Here is a 25,951-nt window from a genome sequence, read left to right on the forward strand (position 1 = left end):
TTTTACGCAGTTAAACATTTTAAAGCGATGAAATTTGAAAGGAGCGAATTATATCCCGCGCTCATTTCGATTTCACGCAATGAACATCAGAACCGCACGAACGCAATTACATTTTTTGCCTTGGAATCTGGTTCGAGGAAGCGCAAGGAGTTTTGAAGTAAGGGGAATTGAAGGAAATTAATTGTCACGGGATAATTATTGCGTTGCCCGCTCGATAAAGGTGAATCACGGCGGTCTGTCTCTCGTATTTCGCGATAGCGCGACGACTTAAGTCCGTCGAACGATTTGTTTTGGCACTCTTTCCCGTCAACGTTCTCACATCAGTTTCTCCGACCTGGAGACGCATCGAGATGAGGTGCCGCGGGTTTACGACTTCTCGGGTGCAATTCTTTACGAGCAGCTGTCGGGAACAATACCACGAGCAAAAATAAAAGATCGGCCTCGGTTCGTCGTCGGAGACTAACGGCCGCTAATTTTGATTTTATGAAAAGCACCTCAGAAACGTTGTTTATCGGCGCTCGGTGATTAACCCTAGCTCGCCACATTGCGGTCCAGTGTGGACCGCTTTTTCTTACAATAAGTACGATTTAAACTCAAATAATTTTCTTGACCTGATATTTTCATAAATATCTTATTCGGACTCTGTATTTCCAATTCCTGTACATTACAAGCTTAAAAATATTAATTAGAATGAAAATGACAAAGTCGAGTAGATCGGAGTGTGGCGATTTAAGGACTCGAAAATAAGGCTAGCTAGAATTAAATTACTGACCTAAGCAGCAGCGATGCGGGTACGTGCATCGGAATTGTGAATTATTTTTCAGCCGGATAATACTTTTAGCAGCTAAAGAGCAGCATTTTCCTTCCGTCGCTCTCGGAAATCGCGAATCGACATTTCGATCATCGCGTCACTCAGCCGCGGTTGTTGTCGCCGCCGAGAAGCTCGCCGATCATCAACGAACCCGTGTGAGTCACGCGGCTCGTACCTCTCAGGGTCGTCGTTTTTAAAGTTTTTGGAACGTCTCCAGAAATCTCCCGTCGGGAGATCCAGAAAAGCGGGACGGTGCAAATCTCGCCGGTGAATTTATTTTCGCCGCGAAAATACGTATCGCGTGTTTTTCGCGACAGCGGCGGCGCGGCGGCGCGGCGTCCGCGAACGATTTCGCGGCGAAGCGCTCTTTCTTCGCCCGGTGACAGCAAGAACGACGTAACATATTTCGAAAACGCTACATCCTCCGCCGCGCGCGGAACAAACAGCGGCATTAAATTCCGCTGTCATCTGCTAAACGTGAATAAAGCCACGCGGCGCGGCGCGGCGCGGCGGAAGATGCACGACGCGCCGTCTTCCGTCGAGCGAATACGGGAGCTAAGATTCAGCTTCGAATGAACGTGACCGGAGACAATAAAGTCGAATTTTCCCTCCGTGTTGCCTCCGTGTTGTCCCCTCTTCGTCCCTCGCGGAAAAACGAGCGTCGCCGTTTATTTGCGCGATCCTTAACGGGTCTCCTGCGAAATTAATTCGCGCGGCAGTCAACGCTAAAAGCCGCTGGGAGCCGGGATACATTATTCGAGACGATTGCGACGGGAGAGCGGCACGGCGGAGGCGCATTCATAAAGCGCATTCATGAAGACTCGAAGATAAATCAAACGGCGCGTATACATTGTCTGGCTCTCCGGCGGGGTGTTCCCCTCGTTTTCGCCGTCTACGCGAGAAACCGCGTCCCGAGGAGACAAACGACACGGCGCTCTAATCTCGGGGGAATTTCGCGAAGCGTCCAACGACAAACGTCCTCTATCGAGATGCCGGATTTCACGAGAACGCATCATATCGTGCAATCTTAAACGCGCGCTACCGTTGATAAAGCACGTGTATAGAAGCCGCGTTGAATAACGCCAGCGTGGAGAGACGCGAATTTGATCTCGCGCGGCGCGGCGGCGAGAATTTACGATCGAGGTATCGCGGAAGACGAGAGAAACCTCTTTCTCCCTCGCAGAGAGGTCTGTTTATTTCGAAATAAACGTGTAATAAATACGGGGAAAGAAATCGCGCCAGGTTCGTCCGGGTGCCATTTATATATACCTGCCGGTCGGATTTCGCTTTTTCTCCACCGGCGATCGTTAATTCGCGGCTCGATTACGACGAACGCGAGGAGGCTTCGAGGTTGCGACACCGCCGTGTTCTTAATCACCACGTAAGTGCCGGCCGCAGAAGGAGGAAATTCTCCCTCGGCGTCGGAGCATGGATTAATGACGATTACACGGGCATTCGTGTATCTCGGCGCTTTCCCAGCGTCGAGACGACGAGATAACGCACGCGAGAGGCTAATGCTAATACGACGATGCCCGGTGGGATGATAACGTTCCGATATAGTTGAGCGGCGGCTGTGCGTCGCACAAGTTGCATCGCGCATCTGTTTAGCGTGGGCGACGCCGCGCACGTGATGCAATTTCTGGACCACCGTGGCAGCCGTTTGATCTCGCGGAGTTTATGCGAAAGACAAATATTCATGACACGAGACACGTGTAGAGTGTAGAGCCCCGCGCTAGCCGTCTCTCTCCTTCTCCCTCTTTTCTCTCTCGCTCCCCCTTTCGCTCTTTCTCCCTTCTTCTCTATTGCGGTATGAAGACCTTCAACGCCATATGCACAAATAATGTCGGCGAAGCTACGCGTGTGCCTCGCAGTTTTTCACTCGAGCGCGGGAAATTCCGGCAGAAAAAAAAAGAATAAGAATGTACGGCGGTAGTACGGTTTCGTTTGATGTGGAAAATAAAGCAACGGCGAGGGACACTGTCACGGGACGAGATTCTTAATGCATTTGTATTTTTATCTTTATTGTATTAATAAAATCGATTACGACCTATTACTCGTGTTAGTTATTTGAAAAAGATCTTTTAATAATTATTTTATTTTTATTCATTTTATATGAGCTCATATCTCTCTTAACAAAATAATTAAATATTTTTAATTAATATAAATAATTCTTATATTTTTCAAGCATAATAATTAAATAATACTGCGATGACAAATATTCAATTATAAAAAATAAAAATTACGTGCATATATATCTATACATATACGTATATATATGAAATTAATATCCGAATTACAATTATTTATGTGATAATCGTTAATCATCAAATAAATAATCGGGCGATTACACACATTAAATTGTACGCATTTCCATCCATTTTATTCTCGCTTGCAGGATCATTTAATAACGAAGTTAATTCAAAATGCGGGAGCTTCGACGGCGGATTACTATGAAATTAAAATAAAATGACTCCGAGACGAGTGCCTCCCAGCGAACGCGCGTACACGTTTCTTCTCCGGTAACACGCGCGCGTACATACGTGGACGGTCGCGGCGCATTTAATCAGTGAGAAATGGACGCGCGGCGGCGCGGCGTCGTGGCGCGCGAAAGGAACACGCGAAAATAAGAGCGAGCACCGTCCTTCCTCCAACTGGCCGATCTTTCCCCGCCGCGCCGTGCCCTGGCATTGCGCGCGTTATTGCTGCAATTTGCGGGCGAGGGGGGCATCGCATGACGGATGCATTACGCGGGGCGTATATGATGAACATGTCCGAATGTTGGAGGCGCGACCAGTTTTTATTGGAGCGGTGGCGAGTCCCCGCCCCCCCTCCTTTTTCCGCGCGGTTAATTACGCGCGCGAGATGGCTACAAATTGCTCCGGGTACTTTTAATGAGATTAATTAAGTTCCCGCGCGAGAACTTATACCTGCGCGTCTGGGTTACGGGTCGACTGTTTTGCGCTTTAAATCCACGGCGGCCGCCCCCCCCCCCTCGCAGGATCGATCGCGTTCCCTCAGCGCGTCATTTTTCGCGGCGGAAGGAAGTTCCTCGAGGAAAAGTCTCGAAACGCTAGCGTTTGAATTTTCTGTTTTACGAAAGCTTTAATCCAGATAATCGAGATACAAATGTTATTCATATCTTCGGGAAATTACATTTTCAAAAATGTTAGAATGTTGTCCGGACGTAAAGGATCTCAATATGTAAAGTAAATCTTAAGTGAGTCTTTCTGTAGCTTGAAAGGTGATAAAAACGTGTTTCGCGATTATATTCTTATTTTCTGATTACATAAGTTAATTAAATATCGTTTCTGGAAGTGAAGAAGGGAAGCACGTAGCGAGCTACTCTTGCCAATCTCGAAGGTATTTTGTCGGTCGAGGAGGAACGAACAACACTGGGTTAAAGGGTTAATTAGCCGCCACTGGAGCAAAGTGCCTATATACAGCGAGAGGAGGAGAGGGAGGGGCCCCCCCTCCGCTCGTAGGAACTACGGGTGGGTAGTCGTCCTAACCTCGTGAGCCAACAGCAGCAAGTCCAAGGTTGATGGGGCTCTGATGCAACGCGAACGTCGGCCAGGCCGGTCTGCAGCTCGGTGCAATCATCGCGGTACGAGGGGCGAAGGGGGGAGAGAGAGAGAGAGAGAGAGAGAGAGAGAGAGAGAGAGAGAGAGAGAGAGAGAGAGAGAGAGAGAGAGAGAACGCGGGAAAGGGGGGGGGCGAAGAGGGGCACGCTGGCCGTCGTGCATCGGGATTCCCTGCACGCCCAGCGTGCACCAGCCGTAGACCAGCAATCGACCTCGGCGTAAGCGCTCTGATAGCGAGAATGGCGACCTCGAGGTCGCTCGCCGATTCGCGGAAATTGGAGCGGAATTCCGCGGCCGCGAAAACTGGTCGCTCCTCGCGGGAGTTAAACAAAAATATGCACAGAAAATTGGAAATGCATTGGATACTGTAACGATATATAATAAGACGTTCGTCAAAAAGTTAATTGAGTGAAAAGGAACGGAACTGAGGTGAAAAAAAATTCGGAGCAGAAATTAAAATGAAACGAAACAGATCTCGCGGGTATCTCGTTAACCTGGGAACGGACGCCTAATTCTTTTTTGCATAAATGAGAAGCATATTAAAATTACTGTGATGGGAGCTTCATTTCTTTGATACCGCAGGGGTGTAAAAATTACTCCAGTCGCTCGGATTAATTGATGCGCGAGCTTGTTCGTCCGTGAGTCGCACTTAGGACGTTTGCTTGAATGTGTAAAATTCTCAGCAGAAAGAGATTGTGACTTCGAGGGAAAGTATTGTACATCGCTTTTATCGGGCAAGTGTGTTAGGAAATCGAAATTCGGAGTAGATGTCTATATAACTTGAAATATAGGTGTTAAGGTCCGCGAGACCCTCTCCTCTTCTCCTCCGCGACGTTACTTTCGATCGTTCCGCCGCGGTTAGCTCACGGGCTAAATTAGAAAGTCGATACAAGTTTTAATTGGATAAGTTACTTTGAGGATCTAACTTTCGTATCCGAGCCGTTTCGTAAAGCCACCGCGAAGGAAAATGTTAACGAGATCTATCGTTGTAATGAAATTCGGAGGCACGCCCGCGCGGCGTCGTCGTGAATTTGTATCGACGAGCAAGATGCCGAAAGTTCAACGATCAGTCATTATTATATCGCTCAATGGGAGGCCGATTATCCTAAACGATTTCATTCGCTCTTTATATGTTTCCTTAATTTTTATTTATTTTCTAGGGCAAACGTTCAAATTATAATTAGATATATATATTTGAATGTAAAAGATCCTGGAATCTGTGCTTTATCTTCAATATGACGCACAAATATTGTAGAAAATAATTGTCATGCTATCGCGTAACTATTACACGTTAAATAATTTGTTTTGTTACGAGCGACGTTCTTCGGTAATTACGAAAGACGACAAATGTGCTCGTTGACGGGGCGCGGACCGCCGCTGTTGTAACACGGCCGACATGCGGTGTTCACGACGGTGTTCCAATGCATTCGCGCGAGCGGCTCGCGTGTTCGCATAAAAGTCATCGCAGATGTTTCTTCCTTTTCAGCGACGTGCATTTTCGCGGACGCGCACGCAACGCGGCGGTTCGCCGCGACCGGACCTGTTGCAGCTGCAACACAATCGAAAGACGATACGCGGACCCGTTCTCGCGACGGCGACGGCCGACGACGTGCGGTGTGGAGGTTCTTTTACCTACTATCGTGTTTCCTCGCCTCGCGCGCGCGCGCGACGCCTTGGCGGTTACGTGTCCGCGTTGGTTCGTCGACATTTTTATTATTCCGCCGGCCGACGACGACGGTTCGACGCACCGCGCCAATTATGCAAACACGACGCCGCATTTGCAAGCATTTTTTTTCACGTATGCACGCAGGAAAATAAAAACCGAGCGCGAGGAAGCATCCGTTAATAACTCTCGAGGATGCGTCGTCGCGCGCGCGAGTCAAAGTTCAGTGTCGGATTTCCGAAGAATCGGTATCGTAACGCGAGACTCGAGAAATCCTTTTACACAGCAGATATAAGGTACCCGAGAACTTCCGAAATAGTTACCTCAGCCACGTTGCGTAACCCAGTATAAATAATCCGAAGCGATTGCACGTAATTAAACCGAAATATAACAAACTATATCTAATTTTGACGTTAGATTCCACGTGCATTTTCAATGTTCAAATAGAATCATAGTCGTTAAATGTGACCGTAACTTCGCAGACGGTAACGCGAAACACTTTGACGAGCGCGTGTATCCTCCCGCCCGAACAAGTTAATGCCACCAATCCCTCGAGTAAAGATACGAGACAGCCTCGAGACTTATCGAGCGTTAAATAATTTGAGGAAAGGTCGACGATTTTGCCTCGTCGACGTCGTGCTCGTGCGCTGTGTTTCGTCGGCAAAAATGCCTCCATAAAAATTTCTCCGCTGCTCGTCCATCAGCCACTCGATTTTATTATTCGGAATCGTGTGACTTACTTTTGCGCGTCGCGCGCTTACTTTTGCGAGCGCAGGTCGGAGGGTAGCGATAATTGGAAAAAACAAAGCATTTATCGGCGATGCTTTATCGTGTCGCGCCGCTATATAGGTGACGCGGCCTGACGGCATAATAAACGGCCCGCTTATTATTATTATTGCATTCTCGGTGAGCCGTCGGTGGACGGACTATTCACCGTTCTCCTCGTTAACGAGGGTCAGGATTATCAAGCGAATCCGAAGGACCTTGAACCGCTCTCTCGCGACGGAAAAATCATCCGGCGCAACGCAAGTACCAACGACGGCAAATTCATATTCATAGGCGCGTCTCTCTTTCTTCTCTTTTTTTTTCTCGAATAAATCGTGGGGCCTTTATCGTTCGCGTGCTCGCTTCCTTCTCGGAGAAATGCAGCAGAAGAGCGCGTTAATTATTTTTGCAGTTGGCCAGCCGCCGCGAAACGACGGACGCACGATGAGATGCACAAGGGGATATTCAAACGAGTTTGTTGAAGTCACCTATTGAAGTCGCCGCTCGAGAGATTCAGCCGCAATCGAAACGCCGATTACCCGCGAGCGCGTATATTTCTTGAATAAAATCGCCGCGCGCCGTCAAGGATCAAATTTGCATGACAAATGCGAGCGGGGTACGAGAGGAAGGGGGAGGAGCGGGGGGTATTCGTTAGACTTCTATCGGATACATACTTCCTAACGTATAACTTTGAACCAGCATTTTCTACGGATATTCACGGTGGATAGCGCAAATTGTTCCTCAACCCTTCACAGAAACTCCTCCACTCGAAAATGAAAGGCAAGGAGAATAGTGAGTGGAAGTCGAGAAGATTATCGAGGTTTTGTTCGACCGAGAAGTATCGTTTGTGCTGACGAGTTGCGTTGCGTAACGAATACGGAAACGATTTTATAAAACTTACCTGTAAACGCCGTAGTGCTTGCCACTCGCACGGTCGCCGCAGATCGAGCACAGATGTTTGCTGCCCGACAAGGGATGATTAGGCGGGTAAGGGGTGACCGTTTTGCTCTGGCCGCTGGGCGATGTACTCAGGAGGTTGCTGTGACAACCAGCATTGAAGGGTCTTTACATGCAAAGCAGAGAACGATCGTCTATGAGATCTACGCCGCTACAACCGTAGCATGCACATTTCGAAAACGCCCGGCGTTAAATTTATAGACCGCGAAGTATGCGGTATGCGCTCTTAAAATCTCTGGAAATCGCAACGGTTATATCCTTATCGCGGTAACTCTTGCAGTTTTTTTTTTTTAATATCGCTAAGTCGAGAGAGAATTCTCTTTAGGTCACTCAAACAAATCTGCCATCGAGTCTAGTTCTGTATTAATATTCACTAAGGATAAATTGAAGTGTTACAAGAATATTTACCCTGGACTGTTGGGACCCGATGGGCTAAAGTTCCCCGGATTGATAAGGGCCGTGTCGGGCTTCATGTCGAGAGGACTCTGCGGCCCCACCGACGACATCGACATATTGCTGTTGTCTAAACTCAGCCCTGAAACACACAAGCAAATCGAGTTTATTTTATCAGAATTTCACTTCGCGCTCCATATTAATTTTATTAATATTCATATATATATTCGTTTTATATTCGACGCTACGTACACACGCGTGTCATTCTTCCGTTTCGAAATCTTTTTCAGATGACGAGCGATCGCGCGCGATAAAGAGAAAGAATTACGCCTCCGATGCAAATTGCAACCAATTCCCGATGTTGCGTGAGAAGCGCATTTATTATGCGATCGGTGCTTCGCGGCAGGTATCCTTTCTAAAAGCGGTGAAGGGGCGAGGATCAGCAAGACAGGCGCCTTTTCCGCATCTTCCGCGTCCTTCGGCATTCCTCTCGCGCGAGGACGACGGCGCCTTTCGATAACGAACGCACACGTCGACGATTTACAGTTACGGGCAAACCCGAGATGTGAATCGCGAAATTCCGCGATTGTTCGGATCGACGCTTTTTCCTCGAGAAGAAAGTTCAACGTGAGAGAAAGAGACTGGAGCGGTTCTGTCTCTCGAAGGTCGAGCCGAATTACGCGATCGCGAGACGAGTGTGCGAGGTGGCCAATGGGTTGCAGGTGCGAGGGCACTTATTTCAGCCGTAACGTGTTGAATTTTGTCCGCCTCGAAGTAGACTCTCATTATCCGAGAATTCTGTCGAAGGGGACTTCTCTCCTTCGGCATCGCGTGAACGTGAATTCCTTCTCTCGCCGCGAAGAGATTGCACTTTACGTGCCGATAATATCTCCGGTATTACCAAGCGTAGCGATACACCACTTAATCGATAAATTGTATATTTATTCTCTTATTTAATTGAGGGAAACTAAGAATTTGTGAGTTTAAAAGTAGCGGCGACTCTTGGATAAGGAGTGTCTAGTGGAATGAAGATTGCACGCTTGACGGTTAGTATATAGAAGAATTTGTTGAACCCAAGAATCTAGATAGCATGAACTGATGTGAGTCGCCCGAATACTCGTAGCATTCATAATTCATAAACGCAAAAATATAAAAGGCAAAATTATAGATTTAGAAGTCTGCCAAATTCTTCAAGATCCGCGTGACATTTATGGCTTTAAATGTCTGGAAGGATTCGTGTCCGCAGAAACCCTCGAAAGTGAGAGTCGATGGAAACAAATGCCCGAGGGGGGCAAAAAACCCACACAGAGAGCGAGGGTTCGGCTGTGAAAGTGGTCTTCTACATAAAAGAGGGCTCGGTGGTTTCACGCGACTGAGAATACACGCGCTGTTACCGACGTTTGTATTGGGGGCTCATTTCGTCGGCACCGGGCGCGAGATTGCCCGGATAAACGAGTCTATAACAAAGTCCGGGGAAATACAAATCGGAGTAGTCGGGGATGAATGGGAGACGCGAGAGTCGCTTCTCCCACCGGCTACGAGGCTACTAACGCTAATTTCGCGTCCATTGTATCGTCAATTTTGGCATGAAAAAGTCCCTCGGAATTACGGAGTATTGATCCTCGCGATATACGTTTTCCTCCGTGCGGCCCCCCTTAAGTGTTTATCAGCCGTCTCGGCGGTCGTCTCCTCCCTCTTTACCCTTCACGGCGTAGATTCATTCTCCCTGGAGAGAGAAAGGTCCTTCTCCGTAGCACAAAAAACCAATCCATTCTTGCGCGCCCAGCGCTTATTCCCTTTAACGGCGGCGAAGTGATCGATGGAGGTTTACGTTTCGCAAAAAAAAAAAAAAAACTCCTTCCCGTAGAGAATTCTCGTTTATTAGTAAGAATCCTTTCAGACGTCAAGCAATTCTGAAATTATCCCTTGTGGCACGGATATCGGGAACGAAGGTAGAAAATTAATTACATCGGAAATAATGTCTTCTAATATTGGTTGTAAGCTGATCAGTAATGCAGCACTTACTAATACTCCGCATCATCAATCGTATAAATTGCTAATCGCGCTCTATCGCTTTATATAGACGTTGGCGGCAAGATTAATCGCCGTCCATCTAAAATCGTCGCTCTATCGAGCGCGAAGCAACGCCTTCGCGCCTATTATTGTACGGCGTGCAATCCTCAATCAGCAGTAGTAATCGTCTAGCGTCGACCGAATAGGTCGTCTCTCCCCGACGACCTTGTCTGACCCACACATCGCCGGGCATTTTTCACTTTCTACATTCAGGCGAACCGGCCCATTATTGCCCGACGATGACGAGACCCCAGACCTCCGGACCTCGCACCTCGGGGCTCGCGTTTTCTCCGCACCGTGGGAGTTAGGGTGGAACGTCCGGGAAGATAAACGACATTTTAATCGACTCCAGACACGACCGCCGAGGGACGCGATGTTGACGAATGTTCACGAGACGACGAAGGAAGGAGGCGGTATTAGGCCCCGTCTGGACGATCCATAATTCGCTGACAGAATTCAGGACAGAATTTCTTATCCGTGATATCATGGACCGAGCTGTAGATACAATCTGCAGAGAGAAACCTCGCGCTAATTCCACCGTCGCGCAAATTTCCTCTCCTGAATTTTCATCTCGGATTAAAAAATCTTCTCACCAGGCCGTCTTGAAATCTCTCTTTTTTTTTTAAAGATAAGTATTAACGAGTTTATTAAGTGGTTTGCGCAGCTCCATAACCCACAATTTTAATCTCTTTATGAAAGACGAATTTAAGAACTCAAAGAATTTTGGGACTTCAAGTTTTTTGATTCCATCGCAGATTTTAAATCGCCTAAAATGGGCTTTATAGGAGGTGGCCGGAGCAACGAGCGATCGTTCAGACGATTCGCCGTTGAGGACGCGTCAAGTGCATCGGTAATTGCATGCCTGACGTCATTCCATCACTCTATATATCTCTCTCCTTCTACGCTCTTTCTCGGTTTCTCTCCGATCCATTCGGCCGACCCGCTCGCTCGGAAGCGCATCACTAACCGACAAATGCGCAGCAGACAGACAGATTGGGATTTATAGCGGTGAAACACTGCATCAGGGATGACCGCCAAGAAAGCATTGATGATCACTAATCAGCATCGAAGATGCCATCGACTTTTTTTTATAACGAGTAGCGAGAAAGCCCGAAATCTAACAGTTAACGAATATCACGTTCCACGACATTACAACATTTTACTGTATGTAAATTATCAAGTGCCAGATGTAATCAATAATAATTATAATTTGGTAATATATCTAATTACACAATCATTAAAAAAAAATGATTAAAAAAAGTTCTGTCCCATTACCGATATCTGTCTTTATCGAAGCTGCGCTCGGTCGACGACATACTTGGATAATATCGATTCATTTTCTAAGACGGCAAACGCCACGCCACGCCACCCCGGCGATTATTTTTAGGCCAATGCAACGGCCAGCGAGTGACCGATGCGCATTACATGCCGCCGGGAGTTCGTGGACCGAGAGAAGGAGCGAGGCGTTCGATCAGGAGAGGCCGCGAGCCGAGCGAGAGCCGGTGGAACGGGGCCACCACGTGGTCGCTCCGGTGACCCACAAAATGATTTATGCGGTCGATCCGAGACCGTGGAGAGTTCGCGCTGGAATTATTCCTCGGGTGCTCGGCTCGCGCGCCGGTAATCCGCGATAACGACCCCGAGGATCGAAATAGCACCGGGCGATCATCCCACCTCTGCCCAATACATATCGGGTTTACCACTTTCGCGCTCCGTTTATCGCTCTCGCGATAAAAAGAAAGATAAATTGTCGGATAGATCGTCTAGCGAGACCAGCGAGAGTTAGCATCCTTTTCAAGCCCATCGAGGATCGAACTAAGTAGTGGACGATACTCGGTCATCTCAGTAATCTAAGTTCGACGAATCGACAGAATCGACACGCATCTCGCCATCTATCTCTCGCGCGTTTCCACGAACGTTTTTCCTTGCCGCTCTGATTATGACGGGATCGTTATAACGAGAGGCACGATCGCTCCCAACTCTAGGAAGTTTCCTCGATCAATCTCGCGGGCGATTGTCGTCGTCGTTACGTATACACGTCCGAGCGATGATCTCGGTGCATTCGCTCTCGGGTGTGCGTCAGCGATTCGCCGCGCGCGCGTCCGCGCGTTCGGAGATGAGTTATACATCGAGGTCGTAGCTCTCGCTCTTCTCGCGGCTGATTTCTATTTCGAGTGCCGGGTCGTCGTCGCAGTCGTCGTCGTTGTCGTCGCTCGCATGCCACTCATCACTCTCGTTTATTAAGCTCCGCGCGCCGCTGGTTTAATTACGCAACCGGTCGACCGGCCGGCCGGCAAAGTGACGGACCGAAGGTCGTCGACAGTCCGCGAGACTCCGAGGAAGTTCGCGTTGCAGCACGCGAGATAGTCGCATCGCGATCGGTGCAGTCATTGCGTGACACGAGCTCGTATGTATGTATCGCTCACTTATACATCAGAACTCCGAAAACCTGCTACTTTTACCTTTTGGACGAGCACACCGTCTACGAGGACATCCATTCCCGGATAAATTTTAACGATACATATCGAAAGTTGTTCGCGATATCGGCTGTCAGAAATCGCAGGTGCGCGTGGAAATTGTGTAATACCGGCGGGAGAGGACGGTGGATTCCCCTCGCGCGCTCCCGGAGTCGCGGGAAAAGTCGTGGAATCACCATATATTTCCACGTTGGGGATAACGGCCGCGGTGGGCGACCCGGTGTCGCGGCGCGGCGTGGCGGCAATGTGATTCAGCAGGTATGCGGCCGGAGTCGCCAATTAAATTTCCTCGGGACGACGACGCGCGATATTCATTCCCCGAGCGAGCGGGGCCGAGACCGCGCATTAAGTAATTACACATGAGCGAGCGTTGCTGGGTCGTAAACGCGACTTGAAGCGTATCGGCGCATGCAGAGAGGGTGGGACGAGGACACGAGAGTGGTCACAAGGCCAAGCGCTACCAGTGTGTGATGGTATACATTATAACGCGCGCGCATACGCGTGCACTTTTACACACACGCACACACACGTGCGTAAATGTGGCGTGCACATCTATATATGTATCGGCGGTGTCGGGCACATTGACCAGACGCAAACACGACAGTGCAACGCTCGAAGACAGAGACGCGCGCACACACACACACACGCGCGCGCGCGTCGAGCGTATCTGTAGCGCGTAAATTTCACGTGCGTCCGCAACGAGATAGACGATGCTGCGGAAAGGAAAGGTAGAGCCCAACGCCTCGAGAATCGTTCCAAACAACGCGGATCATCGAACAGCTTACGCGTGCAATGCTCACCGCTTTTAGCGGTCTTTAAATATTCATCGGGAGAGAGAGAAAAGGTGGTCGTCCGACCTACACCAACGATGTTTCCGAAGTGTCTGCGTCTCTGAATCTTTTAAATCCGTATTTTAAGGTCGACCGCGCGCGCGCGCGCGTTCGGGAGAGATCTCGGAGCTAGCGCAAATTTTCCTAGATGTTAGTACATTTTCGGAATCAAGGTCGAGGCGCGGAGTGAAAATTAGCGGTTACCGCTCGTGACGCTCGTGTTCGAAGCTTCCGAGACGTTTTCGCGACGTGTGCACATCCACACGTGCGGTGAACGCCGGAAACTCGATAGCACACCCGTGAAACGTAAAACTCGCCAAAGATCCATCCGCGTTATTGTCGCGGCATATCGCGGCTTCGTAATTACGAGGCGGAGAAAATTAATATGCTAATTCGCGATCGCGGAACGTGCACGGCAAAATGACCTTAAAATCATGGAAAACAGATTGACGTTAACTCTGCGACGTTGCAAAGACAAAGGCGAATTTTTGCGGAGAAAACGCGTCCTCGTTTCCATCCAGGAGCTCTCAAACCCGTCGCCGATTGCGTTGTCGCAAATTTTGGCGTCTCGTTTGCCCGTAACGCGATATACCTCGGGATGTGCAGCAGCAGCCCGTCGTTATCACTATCAGTGACGGCCGGTGACATGCGCGCGTTGCGAAACTATTCTCGGACGTGGGAGGAGGATGAATATTTATGCGCTGTGTGAGAAGAAGCGTCGGCAACCTTGAAAACGGCGATAAACCGTTCGGCTGCACCGCTTCATTGCATTCCGTGTCGCCAGGCGCGGAGCGCCGGGGAGAGGGGCAATGGCACCTCGGCAATAAATTCAACTGATGATAATGAAAGTGGAGTTGCAGATAAGTCAAGTTGCGCAGATATGAATGCCGCTCGTAAAATAGATTACGCGTGCGTATCAACGCGTTGATATTTAGGTGCATTAATAAGCGTGACGCCGCGCCGACGTGAAAGCCGAATGCGCTCGGCGCGGTCCATTAAGGAATTGAAATGTAATATCCAATTAATTCGAACTTAGACAGTCTCGTTTAAATAGGAATGCCTCTGTGATGTATAAGCGCGGGCTTATAATACACGCTGAAGCTCGCATGATAAATTAGCGTCAATTCGTGGGCTGTGAGCCGCCGTCGCCGCCCGCGGAACCAGTCCATTAGCGGATCGAGGCATTAAAAGCACGAATTTCTTTTTTCCTGTTTTCTGCTCAAGCCGCTCCCCCAGTCCGCCGTTTTGTTTCCCGCGAGAGAGAGAGAGCCGGCTTTTAAAGCTGTCCACCCATTCCGTTTTTGTTAAAAAGCGGACGCGTCGATAGGAGCCGCGCGGAAAGTCAGAGACGGAAGGAAAAAAAAAGGAAAGGAAGAACAATCGGTACTCGTCAAGAATGCGGGGCATTGTGCAACTACGATTGACGTGTGCAACATCACGATGATTTGGTGGACGAATGCGCCTTATCCGCCTAGGATTAATAACCTCTGATAATTACATACGTCTATGGGTTACGAGAAAGGAAAGTTAGAAATTTCAAATGCTTTCGGGGTATAATAATTGTGGATGAAATCTAGAAGGATACGTATCATCTCGTAACGTATAATGTAACGATAGCAGCGGTAGAGTGACGTAGGGTCATAATTTATAATTAACGTCGCGCTAATTTGCCGCGTCGAGTCCTTGCATCCGAACTCACCGCCGAGCCACGACCGCGAGAAATGGTTCGGAGAGGCCCGCGTTTAATCTACTTTGCCGGAATTTTCTTCGCGCGCGTCTGTACGACGCGGCGCGGCACTCGGCGATGACATTGAGCTCGTACAGCAGCCTCAAATGAGTAATAGGAAAGTGCACGAACGTTCGTCATTCCGCGCTAACTTTAGACCCGCGTTAAAGCCGCCGGTGTGCAGAGGCGCTGAATTAAGCGAATACTTGGACACGCGCGGTTTACGTTACGTTTATATGTACGGGGTTGCGTCCCATTTCTACCTCGTTCTTTTGTCACGACTCCACGGCCAATTTCGACTCGATTTTTCTTCGGGGAGACACTTTGTACACTTTCCAAGTGACCGGTAGAGAAAAGCGAGAAGACTCTCTAGCGGAGGGAATCGAGACAAATTCGTGTTCCTCAATTAAATTCGAGCGAGCGCGCTTGCTCGTCGACGGAATATTAGATTCTAGACTAGGGCGTGTAATGGTTAAAAATTGGAAAGTTGCCGAGAGACGACGATCCTCGTCGACAGGTTTACGCTAAGGAAAAATCGTCTCCGAATCGACTCGAGAAAATGCGGTTAGACGAACATCCGGTGCGATCTCGTATATAGGACACTTTGTATATGTACGTGCATTTGAGATTGCGGCGACGACACGAGGAGTCGTTCTCCTTTTCACATTATGCTGAATCGCGGCGGATATGCGCGTGTAAACGCGACGCGACGCAACGCGACGCGACGCGACGCGACGCGATGCGCGTGACGCCCAGCGTCGTCGTACCGGTTACTCATCGCGCGGATATGCAATTCAGCGAATTTTGACGGCGGATGTCTGATAAACAATGCCGACGCGCGTCCGCTCGGCCTTTGTTGGCTCACGAGATAACGTTACCGGGACCCACGTGATTCTCGCGGAGATAACTCTAGATTTAACACCGTCGCGTACGAATATAAACGCAGCAAAAACGATCGCGAAGTTCACGTGCCTACGTCCATTATCTTTATCGCGCGTTTCCCTTTCCGATAATTGCGCCTCGTCTCTCTCCTCATCCCTCGACGACTCGGAGATACACGTCAGCGGACGTGTAATCTAACGTCGCGGACACCGCGGATACAGCGTCGTTAATTGTCCCATTCCGAATGTTTATGTCCGTAACTCTCTTCGCGGAGATCTCGCGATTATGCTCCGCGCGCGATTACGTCGCGACGTCGATATCACGTCGTGACGAACCGATCCGTCGCGGACGGCGAGGCCAATCTCTTCTCTCCTGCGCCTCGCCGTCGGCGGTTAATCGTCGCCGCGGAATAGCGCAGACCGGAGCACAGCGCGATAACGATCGCGGTCTCACCCGCGGGGGAGAAGAACGCTCCGTTCGAATGCGGGAGGGAAAGAGGAAAGAAGAGGGCGATTTTTCAGTCGCAATTATCATTATACCGGGGGTCTCTGACGGAGGCCTTTACGACGGTGACGTCACCGTCTGACAATTTGCGCGCTCTTCCGAAACTGAAAACCAGTTTCCCCGCCGCGCGACCTCCGTACGCCTCGCGCCTGTGTGCCTTTAGGCGCATCGGCGCGCCGCGCCGCTGCAACCGCGACGCTGCTGCACCGATGGTCTCGGCCCGGCCCGGCCCCGGTTCGTCTCTAACGCGGAGCTTCGCTCGCACGCGAGAGAGCGGGCTGCCCGAGATCGTAAATTCACTATATAAATTCCGCTCGTTGTTGGCCGACTCGGCCGTAAATCGTCGAACGTCCGCCGATACGAATGTATACATTCATAACGCGCGCGCGAGAGAGAGAGAGAGAGAGACTCTCATGATAAATCCACTGCCGGGCTTCTGGCGACCGCAATGTAATTCCGTGGGACAGCGGCGGCGCGCTTCGTACATAGATCTGCCCGCGATGCAAAAGTTGATGATCTCGAATCGAATAAAGCGGAGCTCGAGCTCTCGCGCACAGAGGGGTTCCTTTCTTTCTCGCTCTTTCCACGTGCTCGCGTCGCCGCACGTTTTATCAGTTAAGGCGAAATATTTCGTCGTACCTCGCAAAGAGGCGCGCCGTTATCGGGGAAAATTATCGTTCCTCCGACGGCGGTGTGTAAAGTAAATTAAAAACCCGCAGGTATATCTCGTACACATTGTGGAACGGACTGGATGTGTAGCACACGCCGCCACATGCCGCGCATACCCGCGCGATTAACGATTTCTTCGCACGCTAGTTCGAGTTCGTCGCGAAAAGCCGGAGAAAGAGGGGAAAAAAAAGAAAGGAAGGAGACGAAAGGGGAATAAGTTTTAGACGACATGCACGAAAGACAGATAGAGAGAAGGAGAACGAGAGAGAGAGTTTTTAACAGTTTCCTGCACGCAGCTGCGACCGGATGCCGCTCCCACACCAGGCCAGCGGCGTTATAACGTTGCACATGCAACCCACGCAATTGTGCATGTGCACGTACGACCGTACGAAAATAGTGCCGCGTCCCTGACGTTAGTCCTTGAACCCGCGAAAAAAAGTCGTCGGATTTAACGACAACCCCGCGGGGCTGATTTACGCCGCTGCAGAGAATGCGACCGCGCGGAGCGCAGCCGTGGGGGGTCTCCCCCTGCGATCGGCTTCGCTTCGATCCACTTCCAATGGAAGCGCGCCCAATGGAATTAATTAACGAGATACCGTGCGTTAATCCATTCCATTTCCTCCGAATAAAGGGCTAACGACTCACCTACTTTTCGCGCTTCATTGTAGTTATATTTTCCGAATTGTATGCTGTTGATTATATCTCCGAGACTTTTTTAAAGGATTTAAACGTCATCCCCGTCGTCCTCTCTCTCTCTCTCACAAAGTTTCCCTCTATTCGCGAGATTAAGCTCGCTCTCGCCGTATTAATACGCGACACGGCGTAAAGCGAGATTCATCGGGCGATTTCGCATGGCACATGGCAGCGCACGTGTTAACACGCGGCACCTTACGGCGTCTAAATTTACGTAGAATTCTAGCAATCAGCATGGGAAACTAGATATGGCGCGTACACAGGAACTCCATTATGAGCGCAGAACAGGGCGCGTTTCATACGACCTCGACACTTTCCCGTGTTGTATCGCAATAAATATTTGGACAAGTCCGTGTGTACAAGTCCGAAAAAGATAAGGCGTTATGATTCTCGTATTCCCTTCTTCCACGGCCGCGTCTCGCCTTGGTTTTTTAGCGCGCCGTAAATCTGCGGCGCGAGGACGCGGACATAAAACAGACGTTTCCAGCATTATTTGCGAAAGCTCCCCCCCCCCCCACCCGTCGGTCGGTCCTTTCGCCGAGGAAACGCATCCCCCCGAAAAATCCCGGCTTGGGCGAGGCGATATCTACGGCGCGGCGTCGGGGAAAAATCTTGACGCGCGCGCAGTAAGTCGGACCGAGACAACGTCTCGGAATGCACAATTTCTACGATCGCCGCGAGCGAAAAATATCTCTCCGCGCGATTCTTTTCATAACGCGTGTAGTAAGATTCACGAGATATATTGCCGCTCGTAACGCCGCGCGCGCGAATGCCGTTCTCATGATCATTCGCGAAAATAAGATCGCGCAGATAGGCGGTGCCGCGCGAGTCGCGTCACGCATATCAGGTCAGACGAATGTACGTACATCCTCCGTGCGCGGTATTTCCACGCAAAGTCGAAATATCATGCATCTGGAACGTCTGAATAACGCGGGGAGATTGCACGCGCGTGCAGCGCAACCGCGCCGCATACTCATGCATAAATATGTCTTGTGTCGAATCGTCTCGTAAACCGCAGTCATCTCGAGCGATGGCTCTCACATTCGGGGGAGACGTGACGACAAGATCGGATGGCACGGTTGGAATAATCTCGCGCGAGCGTAAAATACACAATTCCGCGCGCGCGTGACGAGCTGTATTTTCGGAGCTATAAATTTTTAAAAGTTGAATTCTTCGAATTTTAACATCCCGACGTTTTTTTATGTCCTCAGATTTTTTTGCCACTTCGAACTTTTGAATCCTCTGAATCTGCTACTCGAGCATCCGCATTGCGATGCGCGTAATCGCGCGATTTACATTGACCTTATTTTTAATGAGCTCGTAAAAGCGAAAAACAGATTAACTTTCTCTTCGGACTTCGTTACGTGCGAAAAAAAAAACGAGCGGTCTTTTGTCGAGAGAGCGCGTAATCTGATAACAAAACGAGTCTAAACAAGTCTAAAGTTCACGATGTTAAGTACGCGCCGTTGGCCGTCGCGAAACTCGCCGACACATACGGTAGGTACAGAGAAAGGCGAGGCGATCGATGAAGCGAATGCACAGTGGCGACCGCGTCGCTGCGTACGGCCCTGAAAGCGCAGGAGAGAGAGAGAGAGAGAGAGAGAGAGAGAGAGAAGAGAGAGAGAGAGAGAGAGAGAGAGAGAGAGGTCGAGCGAGATCTATATGCAGCCGCACTTTATATAGCGCAACGTGCCACGTGCAGGGCAACTCGGTACCTGGGTCACCGGGAGAAGGTCACGGGGTCGCGATTTCAGCCTAGGTGCACGGACTCCGGCCCTCGAGTGGGTGTGCTTGCAGCTGCGAGCCCGTGTCCTCGCAGGTGCAACAACACACGTCGCGCTATGCCCCGCGAACGAACGCCCGCGCCGTCGCGGCGTCGAACCGTGCGGGGTGAATCACCGGTTAAAAAAAAAAAAAGTCATTGGACTATTACAACATTCCGAATAAATTAATTTACGTTTCTTATTTCTTGAATGTCAATGCCTCGCCGTACCAGCTTTCGATTGAGCTCAATGAACGCGAAAAGAACGATATTATTTAGGAATTTAAATAGAAGAATATTAAACAATTCCACGTGAATTAATAAATCCCACGTGAATTGAACATGATCGCGATCAGTAAGTATTTTTTTATCATCCTACGTGAATGAGCGTCGTAGGATAATAATGACGCTATGAAAAAAAATCCTGACCGTCACGTCGTGCGAGAGAGCTTCGCTCTCGCGGAGATATTATTATATTTATAAAATACGGTCTTCGTTATTTTAACCACTTATTATTTAATCGCGCCTCTGGCATTACCGTAGGTCGTAGTACAAGCAACCGAGTGACCTTTTAATTAAATTTCACAGTGTCAGTGTATGATGTCACCTAGGCCTTCCGGTTCGCGTCTTCATTACACAATTTTTTAAATTACATCTTCTCGTAGCGTAAACAACGTAATAATATAAAAATGGACGTCCAGTGATCGGTTATCGGTTCAATTAACGACCGACCTCCTTCGTAATTTAATTAGAACTCTCGAGTAATTTTCCACCACAGGCGTGTGGGAAAGGGGGGGTGAGGAGCGAAAGATTTTCAATTGTGCAAATACGATATTGGCGGCGATTATCGTTATTTCAGTCGCTCGACTAAACTCGAGCTGTACTTACAACTACACTGACAAAAGCCATTACCGGGCCGCGAGGAGAGCCGAGGACTATTGCCGCGAGATCCTTCGATTTTAGCGTACGTGCGTGCAACCGCGACGTAGGAATAAGAATGTGTGGAGCGCGACGAAGGTGACCTTGTACGTGAATATCACGGCGAAGGTCACGGGGTCGCGATTTCAACCGGGTAAACGAGCGCGCGCGCGTACATGCGGAGAACGCGTATACACCCGTACACGCTCTCCCCGTTGTCGCAGGTGCAACGAGGCGTATCGCGCGCCGCTCTGCGCGATGTACAGAATGCACAAAAAGTCCGCGGGTACCCGCGGGTATAAATTAATCGCAGTTAACATACTTTGTTTAACGAGACGCTCAAGGTAGGCGACGCGATCCGATCGTACGGCGCATTCCAGAACGTTTTCCTTATTGACGGATCATAAAAGACAGATTTCATGTTTCTATACGATGTTTTACATTTATAGACCGGGATCAGAACTAATCGATCTTAATGTGGCAAATGTAAATAACTTGTCGGATTAAAAAAAATGTGCACGAGAGCGACTCACTTCAAACATCTGTTTAAAATTTAATTGCAATTAATACTGCGATTATTTTGACACGTTCTACGACGATATATGGACGAGAGCACGCCCGAGAACTCGTTCGTGTGATATCTGGAGCAAGATCGGCGACGCGCGACAATTAACCCCTCGCAGTGGAAAATATTTTCTCCCGGCGGGTAATAAAAATATAACTCGCTGCAGCGACGTACCATTGAAGCTTTAAATAACCTTAAACATCGTTACGCCTCGCGAAGGCAAGGATGATCGCCCTTAAAATATTGCCCCGGCTGGTAAACAAGGTGTTGTCGAGTAAATAGCCCGTCAATGAGCGCGCGTTCCGAGAGTGGCGGTTAATTCGCTGGACTTAACACGGATCGACGGCGATATGTCGCGCGCGCGTAATTACGCAATCGAAATAATTGTCAGCGAGTACGTTATTTCGCAATATAAATAAATACACGGAAAATGTATAACGCTATAGGTGATAAAAATAGATGGAAGTCAAGGTAGGCCGCGTATGGACGCTCTTTATCTCAGCCGTCTTGGCAGCCCTCTTGAAATTAACGTTCGTAACAGCGGCGACGACGCGGGCAATTTTTAGCGGCGATTAAAGATGAAGCCGCGCAAAAATACACCGTAACGAATGTCAGTTTCAAGGTTCGCGCGGCGGCTACGCGTTCTCTCTCCTCTCGCCTTCGCTGACACTGTGCTGCAGGCCGTCCGCTCCTCTCGCCGCCTCCTCCTCCTTCTCTTCCTCCTTCGTCGTCGTTCTTCGCCTCGCGGAATGCTCTCTTCAACGGCGAGCGAGTGCCCGCGATGGTTCCGCGCTAACCACGTTAAACCGACGCGCGGCTTACGTAATCAGCGCTGCTCGTTCGAAGGTAAGAAAGAAGGTAAGAAGGTCATCAGTCACGAGTCACGAGGCGAACCTTCTCGTCCTCGCTTTTATCCTCGAAGGCGCCCATTGTCTTCGGAGCGTACGCTTCGCGTGGCGCGACATCGTGTTAATGAAAGCCCGCTAATTGGTTCGGAATTATGGCGAGAGACCATTTGTCCGAGGGAATAACAGTAGGAGCATTTGTGTATATAATGAATGCCTGTTATCACGGTGTCACGAGATTCTTACGGGTTACGGGAGACAAATATCGAGATATTTCGCATTTCAAGCATGCCCGAAGAATGCGTTTTACACTTTCAGCAATTTGTACCTTTAATTACAGCAGTCTTTTCCCTTTCAACTAACTCGTATCTTCTCTTTCCTACTTTTTTTGTGAATAATATTGTCGAAGGAGAGTATCGATCGTCTCTCTGTCGCGAATGTCTCAGTTACTTGGCAGTCACAGAGCGAACGGAACTTGTCGACGGTATCGACAGCGACGAGCACGCGTTTCGATTGGTCAAACGGCGACGGCAACGTTTTGTTTGCGGCTGCAACGTGCCCGACACGCGCCTGACAGCGCAATCAACGTTTGTTCCTCTATCGATTTCGCGTATTCGCTATTTTTCCTCCCTTCCGGCTGTCGGTCGGTGAGTTTGTTGAACGTCCCGAACTAGGAAGATCGCTTTCAAGCGGCACCGTATGCGACCGCGAGCGAAACGGCAATGAAAGAAATAAATAGAAATAAAAAGGCATTTACGCTTTTTTCTTCTTCTTACGTCAAAAGAAAATGTTATTTGCTTCGTAAAGTAAGTTATTTGCAATTAAAAAGAAGGCTAAGCGATAATTTATATGCAGTTTCTAAGAATTTATATGCAGTGCTCGGTAAAAAGAGCGAAGAAAAATACTAGAAAGGAAGAAAAGAACGTGCGAAAACAAATTTCGCAAACAAGCCGGGATAAATCCAGCTTTATTTACTATTGCCAGTTACTCTCGGAGTAACTGAACTCGAGTTGTTATGTGAGATTCGCGTTTACGATCTGTGTACTCTCCCCCCCCTCCCCATTCCAGATTTAATCTTTATTAGTCGTACGCTCAGCGTAACGATGACGACGACATATATTCCGCGACGTATACGAGCTGCGAGAGTGCGACTCGAGATCCACGCGGCAAAGGATCGCGCTCGAGCTATGACTAATTGCAAGATCGGCGATCGAGAGTAATCTCGTGAGCAGGAAAAACGCGCGCATTTTAATGAAGCTGACGTGTGCGAGCACGCCTCTGTTGTCATCGTGCAGGGCGTGTCTTTTTAGCCGCGCTCACGTTCCGCATCACCACTCCACGTGCAAAAAAAAAAAATTACTGTACGAGGCACCACACGGGACGGGCATACCCGACGCAATGCACCTCGTACAGTATCTTCGCTTGCTATTCGCCGCGGGTGCTATTTCGACGCCTATCTCTCTCTTCCCGCGTCCCAGTATTCCGAGTGGCATGCATGGATTTAGAAATTTAGGACGCCTTCGACACACGATGCTAGGTCGCCGACTGACAATGAAAGTGACAGTACTAATTTTAAACGAAGGAGAAAAAAGAAAGATACTTCTCCGCCGTCTGCAGAACGATCGGGCAAATTCACGGCGAGTGTGCGACAGTATTAATAATACGCCGTAAAATATTCCCCTCCCCCTATTAATTAAATACACGCGCGTATATAATGCCGGCCACCGGTGGAATATTAAGCGCACGAGTGTGCGCCGCTGGTATACGTGACAGAAACATCTATTCGGTCAGTAGCCACACCGCGAGAAACCTGCCAACGTGACTATAATAAACGATCGCTTCCTTCTGCACGACGCCGTCGTTTCGTGCTCGCGCGGAGCGACGAGGGACTTCCGCCGATCGCAATCGTCACGCGACGTTTATACGGGGAGCAAAAAAAAAATATAACTTAAGAATTTAACGCCTTTTGCGCAACGCGCCTGAACAAACTAGCGATCGCGCTACGTCGGTCGTTCTCGTGGAAGGAAATTCTAAGGAACGCGCTCTCGCTCTTATCCGAGTTCCGCGTTCGATCGCGCGTATTTGCGTTTCGGATCACGGTAAAAAGATTACGGTCGGAGATCGCCCAAATGGGGGGGGGGGGGGCGGGGGCCTTCTTCCCGTCCGAATGAAGTGTCTGCAAACACACGGCGCGCCGTAGAAAAAAAAACCAGATAACGTCCGCACCCGCACACACAGCGAATCTGATTCAATAGAGGAGGCGGTTGTACGCGACGAGCGCGCGCGTACACGTGTACACATATATGCGATACGCGCGATAGCAGGACCTGCTCTTCACGGCTCGTTCCCATCGGTGCCAAGGTTGCATCGCACCCGTGTACATTAGCTGCACTAGAGCAGCCCGAGGCCTCTGGCGTGCGGAGCGGAGAGCCTCGCGTGATGCTTACGCTCGGAGCTTATCGCGCACGTATGCGTGTGCGTGGCACAGTCACGCGTACGTAAACCGCGTGTGCGATAATGTGGAAACGACGACGACGACGACGACGACGACAACAGCGACGGCGACGACGGTCTAGGCTAAACAAACGCAGCCGCGGGGTTTGCAGAAAGCGAGAGAAAGAGAGATAGAGAAGCGAGAGCAATTCCCTATGAATCGCTCTTATCTATATGTATCATCTGGCTGTAAGCGTTGCGCAAGCCGTTGCCCGGATTCTCATGCACTTCTCGAGCGCGAGATTAGCGATAGATTTATATGGAAATTCGGGACACATCGCCGAGGGACCGCGATGTAAGGCGTATGTAAAATGTCCCATGAGCCTAATGTCGTAAAAAAAAAAAAAAAACCAGACAAATTAAAAAGACCAGACAAAAGGCTTTTATTTACATAATCCACCTACCATTATTTTCAACATGTACGAGATTCATGGCGCATCCTGCATAATTAGCTTCTTGTATTTCGAAATGCAAAATATGTTCAATCTTACAATAAAAATAGCACGTTATCGGCGACGATCGCGATGCGTGATACTTTTATCGAGCAGATATTCATTAACGTGATATAATATTCGTCGACGTTAACGTGCACGCTAATTAATGTATGCCGCGTAATGAGTATCGCGAGAACGGAACTACGCGCCGTCTATCTGTAATATATTTAATTATGAATCAAATGTATCGCGCGCGCGTCGCGACGCTCTCACGAGCGTTATGCAAATCCGAAATGAGAAAACGCGAGTAGCATATTTCTGTTCGTGAACCGGGTGATACCGGTTATCCTCGCGAACAATGCGCGCCGATTATCTCCAGAATATGGAATGAGCGATTGCGATAAATGCGCCCGCGATAAAACGCCGCGCGCATATCGGTTGTACAAAGAGCATCGCAAAGCCGCAGCCCACCCTCGTCGATTCTAGGGCGACGTCCCGGCACTGAAATCATCCTCAAGATGCCCGCGATGCAATCATCTCCACGACCGACCATATTGGAACTGTGCCACTCGTGGGCGGCGCGGCCGCGGTTACGTCGCGATAAATAGTAAACGTCACATAATCGTGCCCGATCGCGAGGATGCAATTAGCTCCCTCGTCCGTCCTAAACGGCGCGATTCGCGACATCAGATCGATGGTAATCGTCGGCTAGCTCAAACGCCGTCAAGGTAAGGCAAACGTCATCATAAATGTTAACGCCCATTCGTCAACGGGACGAAACGAGGACGATTTGCCTCGCGTTTAGACGATCGCGAAGGAATGTCGCGATGTCCCAGGCTTTTAAAAGAGAAACGAGTCGGGGCCGCGGGAAATCAAGCGTGTAACTTCGGCGGACGGCGTCGCATTCGTA

The 25,951-nt window shown here is 49.4% G+C and overlaps 1 protein-coding gene across 6 annotated transcripts in view; it reads right to left on the reverse strand.

Moving 5' to 3' along the window:
* Nucleotides 1-25,951, reverse strand: part of Usp (retinoid X receptor ultraspiracle) — a 67,389-nt gene that overhangs the window by 8,441 nt on the left and 32,997 nt on the right. For 5 of the 6 annotated variants that reach the window (XM_071700081.1, XM_071700079.1, XM_071700078.1 and 2 more), the window contains 2 exons: nt 8,186-8,312; nt 7,722-7,883 (listed from right to left, as the gene is read on the reverse strand). In XM_071700081.1, coding sequence (XP_071556182.1) covers nt 7,722-7,883; nt 8,186-8,312 — 289 coding nt within the window. The remainder of the gene's footprint in view (nt 1-7,721; nt 7,884-8,185; nt 8,313-25,951) is intronic. The other variant, XM_071700080.1, reaches the window with a different exon arrangement.

Source organism: Temnothorax nylanderi, unplaced genomic scaffold (genome assembly GCF_030848795.1).
Source record: "Temnothorax nylanderi isolate EJ_2023f unplaced genomic scaffold, tnyl_v1.0 TNYL_tig0020_pilon, whole genome shotgun sequence".
NCBI classification, from domain to species: Eukaryota; Metazoa; Arthropoda; class Insecta; order Hymenoptera; family Formicidae; genus Temnothorax; species Temnothorax nylanderi.